Below are 13,240 nucleotides of genomic sequence, written 5' to 3'. Positions count from 1 at the left end.
AAGAAAAGGAAAAGAGCCCCTGGACAAAGTAAAGATGTAGTAGTACCTCAAATATGAACAGACAAAAGCTAAACGAAGAGCTCTTTTGTGACGCTTGTAATACAAACAAAGATAAAGATCTTAAATGAAGAGCTCTATCTAATTACTTTTTTAGTCCTCAAGGACGTCCTCTCTTTTTTTTTTTTTTTTTTTTTTTTTTTTTGGTTAATTGCAACTTCCACCTCCTTTCGGTGAAAAACTCGAACGAACGCTAGCCTCAGCCGCACTTTCGCTCCTGCACCGGACAAACGCCAATTCGGACCCTGGAATCCCACAAGTCAGAGAGACTGTCAGAAACACTTCTGTTAAAAGAAATTTTCATATAACACCCTATGTTTAAGCAAATTCCAGAATGCCACTGAATCTTCAGTTCAGCATATGGTTCAATCCGCAAATTCACTTAAAGATAGGGAGCTACATGCAAAATCGCTTAAACAGTTGAGTTGACTGGGTCGTACCTTTGTTGAAGGAGCTCTTGCAGTGGGCGATGGCGCTCTGGATACCATCATGCTGCTCCAGCAGCGAGTCGTCGCGGCGGCGCGGGAACGGCTGGGGCGGCGACCTCACCGTGCCAGCTACGGCGTACGAGGCCGAGCGGCTCTTCCTCAGCCGCCTAGCCGCCACCTTAAGCCGCCCCGGGAGAGCTCCGCCGTTGGCTGCCGTCGTCTCTCCGCCGTCCGCAGGGCCCACCTTCCTCGCCCCTCTCGAGAAGCGGATCAGCTTCCCGGCGTATGCCCTCGACGCCTTCTCGTACAGCGGCTTTATCTTGCTGAGGTAATTCCGCAGCACGAATTTTGGGATTTTGCTCTCCCCTCGAGCCGGCGAGTCGCGAATGCTGCTCGTGGATTTGCTACTCTTAAAGCTTCTCGAGCTGTTGTCCCGGGAGAAGAACGAGAAAACAGGCAACTCCTCCGTTCTCTTAGATCCGATAAGAAACTTGGTCGGTTTCTTCTGGCGCTCCGGAGAAGAGGCCTGCTTAGGCTTCTTAAGACTGAGCAGCACTACCTTGGCCTCTTCCACGTAGGATTCGGGGAGAGGGAAATCGAGATCGAAGAAAGGACCATCGTCCTCTCCTTCGTACTCTCCAATGGCGTTGGCGCGAGACGTCGTAGGTTTCGCTCTCCGGCTTTTGAGCAAGGCGAAGACTTCCATGACCTCCGTTCTCTCCGGCTTTCTACCTCCTTCTCCTTTCTCAAGTTTTAGAGCGAAGCGAGGGGATATAGCTGAAAAGGGCAAATGTGACTCGGAGCCTTCTCCGAGGACAGCGACAGAGGTTGCATCCCATTGCTCGAATTTTTTTGAGAATCTTCGTACGTCGATATCGTCTCACCGCGGAGAGGGGAGGAAACAGAGAGAAAAGAGAGGCAGGCAAAACCTTTTCCAGGCTCTCTTTTTCTTTTAGTGGGCTGAAAAATATTGGATGGAGATTGATGAGAGATGGTGAGGTGTGCAGGTTGATCCGACAAAAGGCTTTAATACGACCGACCAGTAGTCGGTCTCGTCCAACTTGGAAATTAAAGCTTTTATTCAGGTCGAAACATCAATGATCACCCAAGGGCTCTTTTTATCACTGTTATAGGCCAGTAATTTTATTATGAATTAAAGCTCCCACCTTTGGCTCCAAGTCTTGGTTCCAAGACCCAAGCAAAGCAAAAGCTCAGACGTGGTACAATCAGATCATTGCTATATATGTCAATTGGTAGCTAGCTAATAAGAACAACATGAATCATTCCTGGGAAGCTAATTTTCTTCGGATATACATATTGTCAGTGATCAGGAGTATGAGAAATTGTACAATTGCAACCTGTGACTTACCAGTTGATACACACTCGATAACAACAAATCCCAGACAAATAGAAAGCAATATAATCAATTGAATGCCAGAAGCATTACCACTTTAACTACAGTCAGATCTAAAATAGACGAGTCCGATCCGCTGCAAATTGGGATAGCGGCACGACTTCCGAGAGCGGCGTAGAAAGCGGCGTGGGCATCGGAGAGGTGCGACAAAGCGGGCACGACGCGTTGCGCCGCAACCACTCGTCGATATGCGGGAGATGGAAGTAATGGCCGCAGTCCGGCATCATCCTTAGCATCTCCCCTTCCTTGTACTCGCAGAGGCAGATCGAGCATACGCCCTCGCCTCCTTTGCCGCCGGAGTACGGGAACTTGGGATACGAGCTAATGGCGGCCGGATCTAGCCCCCCGGCTACGGTCTCGTCACCGCCGCCGTTGTCGTCGTCTTCTTCGGCGACGAAGATTACGCGGGGAAGAGCGAGGCTGTTAGGAATGGGGTTAGGGTTAGGGTTAGGGATAAGGTTTCGGTGGCGGCAGTAGAAGTAGGAGGCGAGGAGGAGGGAGGAGAGGAGGACGAGGAGGCCGATGGCGAGGGCGATGGAATAGCCGAGGCCGAGGTTGGAGAGGTTTTGGAGGACGGAGGAGGAGGAATCCGAGCCGGCGGCGGGGGTGGGGTCGGCGCCGGAATAGGGGGAGAAGGACATTTTGGGAATTTTAAGGGAAGTAGGTCGTTCTGTAGCATGATGTGGTTGGAATCGTTGGGAAAAAATTTCTCCGGTTTAGTAGAAGAGGTGGGTGGTTTCCCGGTAGCTGCATTTAAGAATGGAGATTTGATATATGTTAGTCGTTAGTAGAGGAGGAGGCAGTCAAGCTATCCTAAACCCCAAGCTTCCTTTAAATGCTATCCTAAACCATGAATCTGTGGTAAATTTATTGCATTCTTGGCTTTCTTTTCTTATCGATCTCCAGATTAATCACTGCAACTCATTAACAGGAGTAAAAACTAAAAAAATTAACTAAACTAAATGCTCAAATAATTATTTTTCTAATAAGACATTTTAGACACGATGATCACGAGATAAATATGTGGACAACAACAACCTTAATTACTAGCAAATTAAATAAAAACAAGACAAGTAAGAGAATTTATATGGTTTAATTTATAATTCATAGACGTAGACGACAATAGAATCCAGTAACTAATATAAGGGGGAGATAATCACTCCAAAATTAATTTCAAATTAATAATAATACTACTCTAAAGTAAATGATAATATCTAATAAAAGGACCAAGCTATCTGACAGCAAATTAATTCTCTCATAATATTTTGCATAAAAAGAAATAAGATTTGAAGGAGAAAATACCAAATTAAGAGATAAATCGATCCAAAAGGCTTCTTCTTGGAATTCATGTAGTAGCTTTTTATCTCTATATCTCATCTTTTGTGATGATATAATCTTTCCTAACCTTACAAAAGGCTGAAAGGTATAAATGCATTTTCCAAATTACAATTGAAGTTGGAGCAAGTTCATCAGAGTCAATTGAATGCATTTCGAACTAGAAACACGAGTATTCTTTTGAACACCATCCTCCAAAACTTTTGAATGCACAAGGCATCACAAATCTCCACCTTAACTTGCACTCAAAGGTTAATATACCACAATACTATAATTGACATCTTTGCCAAAACCCTAGAGGGTGTTCATATCTTGCAAACACCGATTTAGTCCATGCTTGAGCTTGTGAGTAGTGATTGTTTTAGTTAACATGCCCGCTGAGTTCTCCGATATGTGAATTTTACCAACTATGACGTCATCCTCTATCATAATCTTTCGGATGAAGTGATACCGGATATCAATATGTTTCATCTTGTTAGCAACTGTAGCCTGTAGCATTGTTTTTCAGCTAATAACTTCACTTAGAGAGAGTAAAACATTAACTTGTTGAAGATCTTCGCTTATCTAAATGACTAACAAAATTTGATCAACATAACCAACAAGTATAGAGCTTACATTATTCTCTTTGAAATACCAAACTAAGATTTGACATCTCCTATAAATATCTAAGTATGTATTTCAACTATCTACCAATACACCTTAGTTGGATTAGCCATGTCACCATAAATCATGAAATACATAATGCTGCCAACAATATTTGAATGAGAAACTCGTGACATGTACTCTTCATCTGCCTTAGTTTGTAGTAATAGCGTCGTTGGAAGCTCGAACGAATGCGAATTATTCACAAGCTTTGCATTTGCCACCTAAAAATGGTTAAATATGTGCTCAATATAGTTCTTTTGCAACATCTGAATCTCTATATCCAAAATCTTCTTTGCTGCACCAAACTTTTTCATCTCAAATTATGCATACAACTAAGCCTTTAATTATTTAACCTCTGACTTATCCTTTGTAGTTCTTAACATGCCATTTGTTTTGTATAAAAAAAAAGCAAGTAGATGCAATAATCATCTGGCAACATCATGTAGTACACACAACTGTTATAACTACTCCTAGAGCAGTGAAGTCTAATCATAAAGCTGTAAAACCTATCGTACCACTGTCTTGACAGCAGCTTCAAATTATACAATGAACTTCTTCTTAACTTGTAGACATAATCTTCAACTTTGAAACCTTTTCTAGTTGTTGCATATTGATGGTTTTCTCTAACTCGTTTTGTTAAAAAAACAGACTTCACATCAAGTTGCTCCAGCTCTAGATGAAAAATAAGAAACCATATTGAGCAAAAGACATACAGAGCTATGCTTCACAATAGGAGAAAATTTTATTGAAATTAGTAAACCCCCCCCTTCTAACTATAGACTTTCACGACCAATCGTGACTTATATTATGTATCCTAACACTCAGGATCATTTATTTTTATGCTAAGATTCTAAGACCCATTTCCAGCCAATTGTCTTTGATTCTTTAGGCAATTCTATCAATTGACATGTCTGATTCTTAACCCCACTCTCGCTGTAATAAAACGTTGCCTTTCGCTTTTTTGATAACAAAGTTGACTTGACGTCTACTAAATGCAAAGATGCCTTACTGTTAAACATAGACTCAATGAAGTTCTCTTTGAATCTACAGAGACAAGAAGGTGCAGGGGGTGACAGCAGAGAGGTGGAGGCTTTATTGATATATCTTAGCAGATCAAGCTGCCTCACCCACTCGGATAACCACTAAGAACTTAAGAACCATGCCCCACTAAAGATGAAGTCATCGGCAACATTGAAGCAATGATAATTGAGTACGAAAAAAGAAAGGAGAGGAGAAAAACAAGGTGGGAGAGAGAGAAGCCTAGAAGAATACTTTTTCTCCCTCCTAGCCCAGGCTTGGAGAAGGAAAGAGGGGAGAGAGATTGGCAATAAAGATATTCTCTCTCTTATAGAGAATTAGAGAGTGAAAGAGACGACCAAAATGGTAGCCTGATGGGAAATCTTGTTGTGTTCATAGACACATTTCCATTTTGCAGGTAGAAGGTGAGCCTCTTATTTTTCAAATCACATGCAGAAAAGAAAACAGATACATAAGAAGATTCAAGAGGCCTACCGTCGTCATCAATAAGAAGAAAAAGACATCCATCCAACTAGACAGTAATTTCCCCTTGGAATTGACTAGTACGAGGTAGAAAGTAGAAATTTTTTTACAGCTCGGTGCAACTGAGATTTAATAGACGTTCAATGGGGTCGTCACTTTTATTCGGAGCGTTGGGTCCACTCTCCACTAGCGAAGGCAACAACCCAAAACGCCGACCACCCAATGTATATTTTTTTTTATTCTAATAAATAGCTGCCACGAGTATAAATTCAACCCATGTTTAGCTCGTGCACCTTCTGCCAACCAAATTCATTCCCGTACTAGTATTAGTTGAAAAAATGAGGTGTAAACTGAAATGAACTAAAAACAAAGACAACTTACCTTACCTTCCTCCTTTCTCGATTCCACTTTCCCTGTTCCCATATCGTGTCGTGTTGCACGATCCAACTCCATTAAATCCCCAAACCTCTCCTTCCTCAATCAGACAGCTCTTTCTTCTCTCCAATGGCGTCTCTCAGCTCCTCATCCGTATTCCTCAAAATCCCCACCTCCAAGAGCAACCGATTCGCCCTCACAAACCCCAGATCCGTCCCGAACCATTCGCTACCCAAAACCCCCAAATTGGTTTCCGGCACCCGAAGAATCCCGTCGAGAATTAACGCCTCCATCTTCTCCGCAAAGCAGGCGTCCACTGATCCGAGACCGACAAAAGTCCAGGAGATGTACGTGTACGAGATCAACGAGAGGGATCGCGCTAGCCCAGCTTACCTCCGCCTTAGCCAGAAGGAAGTCAACTCCCTCGGCGACCTCGTCCCCTTCACTAACAAGGTGAGCTTTTGCACAGCTCTACTAAAGTAGTCTCCTTTATCCTATCCACACTCGAATGTCTTATCGGAATAGTGTGCGATTTGCTTGCAGGTCTACCACGGTAATCTACAGAAGCGATTGGGGATAACCACGGGGATATGCGTGCTTATCCAGCACGTGGCAGAGAAGGGCGGGGATAGGTACGAGGCGATCTATAGCTTCTACTTCGGCGACTACGGCCACATCTCCGTCCAAGGACCGTACTTGACGTACGAGGACTCGTACCTGGCGGTGACCGGTGGATCCGGTGTCTTCGAGGGGGTCTACGGCCAGGTCAAACTGCAGCAGATCATCTTCCCCTTCAAGCTCTTCTACACCTTCTACTTGAAGGGCATCCCTGACCTGCCCAAAGAGTTGCTCGGCGCGCCGGTGCCGCCGTCCGTCAGCGTCGAGCCGATCCCCGCCGCCAAGGCGGCGGAACCGCACGCCGCCGTGAAGAATTATACCAATTGATTAGTTTGAGTCGAGTGGAGAAGAGGCGTAGAATTTTATCTCTCTTGTTTATTTTATGAAAATAAGGAGAGGATGTTAGTCGTTTGAGAGTTTTTCCATTAGTAATTGCAGGTGTTTATATTAAATTAATATTACACTACGTTGTTGGAACTTGGAACTTGGAACTTGGAGGAAGAATATAATGTTAATCATCTAAGTAGGAGGACAAAAACAATAATTAGTTAAAGGTTAGCCATTTATTTTGAATCTATAAGAATATAATCCGTATTCAACGACATAATCTTTATGAAATTATTTAATATGAAGTATATAACACCCATACGCTTTAATTATTGATGCCCTAGGTTGAATAGATTTGACCTAGTGCTCCACAACATAAACGTGATTTATGAACAAAACCCAAAAGTAGGAATGGATTTCCTCCAAATACCTTTTACCGTAGCCTCACCCTTTTCTTACACGCCTTCCTTACGCTTTATTTTATTCTCACATCCCTCACAAAGAGACAATTGATCCGATAAGAGACAGCGAAGCTTTTCTCACATCTCTCTAACCTACAGCACCTTCTTCCAGCATATTCCCCTCCATTCGGATATCCCCCAAAAGAAATCCACAGCTATTGCATTGCATTGCATTGCAAAATGGCATTCCAAGATCCAGGCGAGCTCGGGTACAACGCAACGATCCTGCCTCAGGGAAGGGCAGAGGAACAACACGAGGTAGAGTTTTTAATCTTCATATCCGATTCCTTCTTCCTTCTTTTTCGAAAGTCATCTTTGATCTTTCTCACGAATTACAAGAAACTATTATGTATGTTAACTGAGTAATAGTAAAATATGGTAAGAGTTGTCAATTGAGAATTGCATGGTCGTAGTAAAGCTTCCGATGGTTTTTATCTTTTTATTTTTGTGAAGACCTTTTCCCTGTTTGCTGACGCCCAAATAGTTAAGAGAAGGTTATGAGGCACCGTCTAGATTTTCTCCTGCCATTAGTATTGATGGTAATTCATACAATGACTCAAATTAAATTGCTTATACCGGTTAACATCTCGTATTTATTGGTGTTAATACTACTCCGTTTGGTGATAGCTAGCCCCTTTGGTATGAATATTCTATATCACAGAATTGCTAGCGTAAAATATCTAGCAGTCCTCTTTCTGGTGCTTGGATGATCATATACTTCTTCTATGTGGTGAGACATTCATCTCAGAACTAAATTAGATTTACATGTATAAGGCTGCCAAAAAGCTGTGTGTTTTAAAGCGGAAGATTTACATGTGAGTCTTTTTAAAACTGAAATGAATGTAACTTAACAAGATGGCAAATATAACTTGGAAAAAATTGACATGATGGATTGTGTTTTTTCCCTCTAAGAATTACCTATGCCCTGAAGCAAGTCTTTGGTACTTCCAGTTAATCTTATAGAATGTTATGCAATTTCAGCTGTTAGATGAAGAGAGAAAAAGTAGAGGTTATTACTGAATCATTTTGACTTAGTCTCATATCATCTGCAGCTTGCGATTTAAAGATCTTACCCAGTCACTCTGTCACTCCATCCTTTTGTTCTTCCTTCCTAATCTAATTCTAAACCAGTTTACCTTGTGAGCTCTTCAACACTGAAACCATAACCAACTTTTGTAAATTACTTTCAAGGGGTATATCATATTTCATGTATCTCACCTTTTTATGTCTGATTCTCCCAACTTTTACAAACATATCTCGGCTTTTAATTGGTTTCCCCATCTTTAAACTGATCTTGAAATTTTTATATATGCTCAGAGTTTGACATAATCTTATGTTAAATGATTCACTAAAAATTTACTTTTCTGGATGTTTTCCTTCAATTATTCTATCAGCCTCTCAATGTGGTATTCGCACACCACATTGAGAATACCATAATTTTGGTTGAGATAATGCAATTAGTCAGTTAGATTGACGTCAGATTCATGTTATATGTGCCATCCACTGCCATATTTGTTTTCCTGTTGTAGGGCCCAAGAATTATGGATCTGATACAGATGTTTTTGCTTTAAGATGTCCTTTGCTACAAATGTCTTTAATACATCAACTTAGTCTAGTCTTAAATAAATGATAGATAAAATGCAATTGGGACTTTGCACTTTAATTTTCAAATTCCTTCTTCTTTGATGGAAAGTGAAGCTCTTTGTTTGATCTTTAAACCTCTATCTGTCCATATTCCATACATACTAGTGAAAATCAACTAACCATTAAACTTCAATATTTAATAGTAAAAGGATAAAAAATATATTTGTTCCTAGATCTTTTAGATACATTGCTCTCAAACAAGAACATTTTTGTTATTTTCATCTATTAAATGCTTCAGATTTTAATATATAGTTATCAGAAAAATAACTAGAAGAAGTCACATAAATACAAATTTTTAGATAGTATATCAATAATACATAAAGAACACCGTCTTGAAATCGATCTGATTCATGTAAAACTGACGGTAGTATTTCAATGCAGTTCATTTTGTTAGATGGAACTTAGTTTTCTTTCCCTGGAAGTTTTTCATCATGTGAAAGTTGGACGCTTTAAAATGAACTCGTAATAATTCTCTTTGGAACTTAGAAACTATGATTTTTTTCCCTCAAAATGCCTAGGATTCTTCTTGTCCTATGAATTCTAGTTTGTTTCTGAAGCACATGCAGAGATTTCCTACATCAATCGGCTAGGTCTGTCTGTTGAATAGTTTGTGAGATCAATAATTTGATTATTTTTATAAAAACCCTGCTTGAATTATGCTGATTTGATTACTTTCATGCTTTGTTATTATGTAAGTGTGTTACTTTTCATATTATTTTTGTTCTATTTCCTGATCAAAATTTCTAAATTCTTAATTTACTTAGGTTTCAAGTCCAAGTGAGAAAGTACATACAAATCTTTGTCCTAAGTAAGCCCTTCTAGAAAGTGAAATGTGTCAAGCAAGCATATTGGACTTATCTATCTTTGAACTATAGGTTTTCCTTGTTAGCTTGAGTGGACTTCCTCATCTTCCAATATATCAGAAAGGCAGATTTTGCAACAAAGGTTTAGGTTGATTAATTCAATTGGAACTAATTTTCTCATACCAGAGATTTTATTGATTTGAATCCCAATTTTCTCTTAAAATACAGTCCCAATAATATCTAACAATCTTTCTACTTAGTGTTCTGAAGCTTTTTCCTATGACCCATGTCTTCTTATTCTATTTTTTTTTAATATTCTATTAGGTTAAATACATTTTATTGTTTCGTACTTACGCATAAAATTAATTTACATTCTTATACTTCAAATATTTTAAATCGGTCTATCTACGTACTTATAACTAGTTAAGTCATTTAGAGGCATTATTCGACAAACTTAAATGCCTTGTCTAACCAACACACTGGGCATTTTGGTTATTTTACCTCCGTTCAGTTAATTTTAATAAAAAAAATTAATGGTCTTACTTAAATTATAAATGCAAAGACTTTTTTAAATAGGAAAATAATTAATTTTGAGCATAAATACATATAGTAAAATATATTAATCTTCTAGAGAAAGCATGGCTATGGTATGGTTGGCCATGGCTCATTCGGCCATCTCATTCTCACATAACTTAATTATCTATTTCATATTGTATCAGAAATAAAGTCAATTGAATTGAGATATTATTTTCAAACCTGCAAAGTCTAATAAAGGCTAAGGCTACATCAGCTCCCGTTCCTTAACCACCAAGCCTTGAGATAAATGCTAGGATTTCTCCTCCTACGGTAAATTCAAATTCAAATTCAAAGTTCAAAGTGATTAAAGGCACCGTCACATGCTGACAGTTGCCTTCGCTGAATCCGATTATACAGCAACCAGCCTTCCGTCATCCACTTGTCGGAGTTCTATTGGTAAGTTTCGCAATCCTACGTCTCGGACCTCTCGGTTCAATGCATTCACTGGTCCCTATTGAACGAGTATCTTTAAGCCACGTGGCGCAACTTTCGGTATCCGGCCACGTTGTCGGGTCCTAGCCACGCCGTCCAAAAAGTAACGGAGCTGTGACGTCTGCTCCCTTTTCCCCTTGCAATACCGTCGCCGTTACCTGTCTCCTCCCGGACAACTTTACCCCTGGCCTCTAAATCTGACGGTCCTGATCGCCTCGCCCCAGTATAAAAGCTTCCCTTTCCCATCGAACCCTTCCTTCTTCCCTAGACTGAGATCATAGCATATCGAGAATCTACGGATTGGTGAGGGATCTGGGAATCTATTGCGGGGAGAAATGGAGGAACATAAAGAGGAGTCGGAGTCGGTGGTGGAGTCGGTGGTGGATAAGATAACGGAGAAGTTCCACGGCCACGATTCGTCGTCGTCCTCGGATTCCGATGACGATAAATCGGAATCGATTACGTCGGCTACGTCGGATATCAAGGCCAAGATCTTCCGGCTCTTCGGGAGGGAGAAGCCCGTTCACACGGTCTTGGGAGGCGGAAAACGTACGCTATAGATCGTTTTTTGACCTAATGTTTCGATTTAGTAGGGTTTATAATGTTTTCCTACGAGTTCGTATGGTTTTTGGCTTAGATCATGTTGGATCGGATCGTGTTTGCTTTGATCTGTTAGGTTTTTACGAGCTGAGATCTGTGGATTCTTTTCCTGCTGTTTTTGTTCATGTTACTTCATCTTTATTTTCAACTTAATCCTGCGAAAGGCTTTGCTTTCTTACTTTTGGGGCCTCTAGGGTTTGCGTCTATCATTTAGAATTGCTGTCCAACTAACCATCGGATTAACCTGAAATTGTTTATAAAGTTCAGGAAACTCCCTTTTATTCCCATTCTTATGGATCGTTAGGAATCCATTATATAAATTTATCTGTGGTTAAGTTGGTAATATTGGGAAATTTCTAGCCATTTTTTAGAGGAAAAGACGTAGATTTTTTTGTATCCTGTATTTATCTAGAACAATGGACTTGTCTGCCAACATCGGGAAATTTTGCAGCTGCCGACGTGTTCCTATGGAGGAACAAAAAGATCTCTGCTGGTGTGCTTGGTGGCGCGACTGCCATCTGGGTGTTGTTCGAGTTGTTGGAGTACCATCTGCTGACCCTGGTGTGCCACTGCCTCATACTTTCTCTAGCCATCCTGTTCCTTTGGTCGAATGCTACTACCTTCATTAACAAGTGAGCTCTTTTATCTAAGTTCTTGATAGCTGTATAGTTATACTATTTGAGTGTTATATATAGAGCCTAGTCTCATGTCTTGAAGCTTTAATGATGCTAGGTCTCCACCTCACATTCCTGAGGTAAGCATTCCTGAAGATCTGACTGTGAACATTGCACTCTCGTTGAGATATGAGATCAACAGGGGCTTTGCTATTCTAAGGGAAATCGCGTCTGGACGTGATCTAAAGAAGTTCCTTGGTGTATGTCTTTTGATGTTTTCTTTTAACTGATCTCTCAGTATTGTTGTTGTAATTGGTCCTGTATCCTGTAAATTTGTTGACCTCTTGGTTTCTCAGGTGATTGCAGGGTTGTGGGTTATTTCAATTCTTGGGAGTTGCTGCAATTTCTTGACCTTATTTTACATTGGTAAAGTTTCTTTTCACATTTAAATATATTTGATGTTAGTATAATCAATTTTTTTGCATTTTTTGTCTTCTTTCTTTATTTATTTTTGTTCATTGTAAACAGCATTTGTTTTGCTGCACACTTTACCTGTTCTGTACGAGAAGTATGAGGACAAAGTTGACTCTTTTGCCGAGAAGGGAACTGCTGAGTTTAAGAAGCATTATGCTGTCTTTCATGCTAAATGTCTAACCAAGATTCCAAGGGGGCTGCTGAAAGATAAGAAGTTTTAGAAGAAGGTATTCTGTGGTTCTAGTCGCTTCTGATGGTCAACCACTATCTATGGTTTTTCGATGGATTGCTGTCAGTGCTTATCCATTTTTCATTTAGGATTCCATACTTAGAAATGTCTGGTTTCCCAATCTGGACAGTTCTAGTATGGTTAGTAGGAGTTATTTCAGGCTCTCATAATGTGATCATGTTAGCAGTACCATCATAGTGTGATTTTCTTGTACGCCATTTCCTATGGTTCTTTAATTGCTTCATCTGGAAGCTATGGATGCTCACATGAGATGTTTATATTTATCTGGATTTTGTATTGTTCCATGTGGATTGTGTTGGTTCTCTCATTTTTAGTATGATTTTGTTGTATGACATTTATTTTGGTAGTTCAATTGTTTCTGTTGGACTGTATGGATAAATGATGTTTATATTAATCTTGATTTCTTAATGCTTCTGAGGTGAGGTTAGAAATTGATTACAATAGATGTGGTTTTGATGATGAGTCACACAAGCTTGTATATCCATGACTAAAACTTATCCAACATCTACATGTTAATACGTTAGATTAAAGATCATAGCTAATTTTGGAGGCATATGTAAGGGAAATTATAGTTTGATCTTTCTTTTAACCTTCAGATATTTCGCATTGTCAATTAATAATGCTATCACTTGTTTAAGTGTCCCATATCCTCTTTTAGTAATGGAGGGTAAATGAGATTCTTATTTA

General features: G+C 39.9%; 4 protein-coding genes across 4 annotated transcripts; 2 read left to right on the top strand and 2 right to left on the bottom strand.

The window, feature by feature from the left end:
- Nucleotides 1–20: 20 nt before the first annotated feature.
- LOC140788897 (probable membrane-associated kinase regulator 2) lies at nucleotides 21–1,657 on the bottom strand. Its single transcript, XM_073138413.1, has 2 exons — nucleotides 498–1,657; nucleotides 21–302 (listed from the first exon to the last, which is right to left on the bottom strand). Exons 1-2 carry the CDS (start codon nucleotides 1,189–1,191, stop codon nucleotides 205–207), a joined length of 792 nt encoding a protein of 263 aa, XP_072994514.1. The 5' UTR covers nucleotides 1,192–1,657; the 3' UTR covers nucleotides 21–204.
- A 90-nt stretch (nucleotides 1,658–1,747) lies between these two features.
- Nucleotides 1,748–2,733, bottom strand: LOC140788901 (RING-H2 finger protein ATL67-like). The gene has a single exon (XM_073138418.1). It carries the CDS (start codon nucleotides 2,538–2,540, stop codon nucleotides 1,953–1,955), a length of 588 nt encoding a protein of 195 aa, XP_072994519.1. The 5' UTR covers nucleotides 2,541–2,733; the 3' UTR covers nucleotides 1,748–1,952.
- A 2,993-nt stretch (nucleotides 2,734–5,726) lies between these two features.
- LOC140788899 (allene oxide cyclase, chloroplastic-like) lies at nucleotides 5,727–6,849 on the top strand. The gene is made up of 2 exons (XM_073138416.1): nucleotides 5,727–6,207; nucleotides 6,298–6,849. Exons 1-2 carry the CDS (start codon nucleotides 5,884–5,886, stop codon nucleotides 6,697–6,699), a joined length of 726 nt encoding a protein of 241 aa, XP_072994517.1. The 5' UTR covers nucleotides 5,727–5,883; the 3' UTR covers nucleotides 6,700–6,849.
- Nucleotides 6,850–10,870: 4,021 nt separating this feature from the next.
- On the top strand, nucleotides 10,871–12,837 carry LOC140788898 (reticulon-like protein B4). Its single transcript, XM_073138414.1, has 5 exons — nucleotides 10,871–11,164; nucleotides 11,667–11,847; nucleotides 11,948–12,089; nucleotides 12,186–12,255; nucleotides 12,358–12,837. The coding sequence occupies exons 1-5, from the start codon at nucleotides 10,951–10,953 to the stop codon at nucleotides 12,522–12,524; spliced, it is 774 nt and encodes a 257-aa protein (XP_072994515.1). The 5' UTR covers nucleotides 10,871–10,950; the 3' UTR covers nucleotides 12,525–12,837.
- The last annotated feature ends 403 nt before the right edge of the window (nucleotides 12,838–13,240 follow it).

Source organism: Typha latifolia, chromosome 5, assembly GCF_019914945.1.
Source record: "Typha latifolia isolate L0001 chromosome 5, TyphaL0001v2, whole genome shotgun sequence".
Classification (NCBI taxonomy): Eukaryota; Viridiplantae; Streptophyta; class Magnoliopsida; order Poales; family Typhaceae; genus Typha; species Typha latifolia.
Note: the sequence above shows the minus strand (reverse complement) of the source record. Positions and strands in the feature narration are given on the sequence as shown.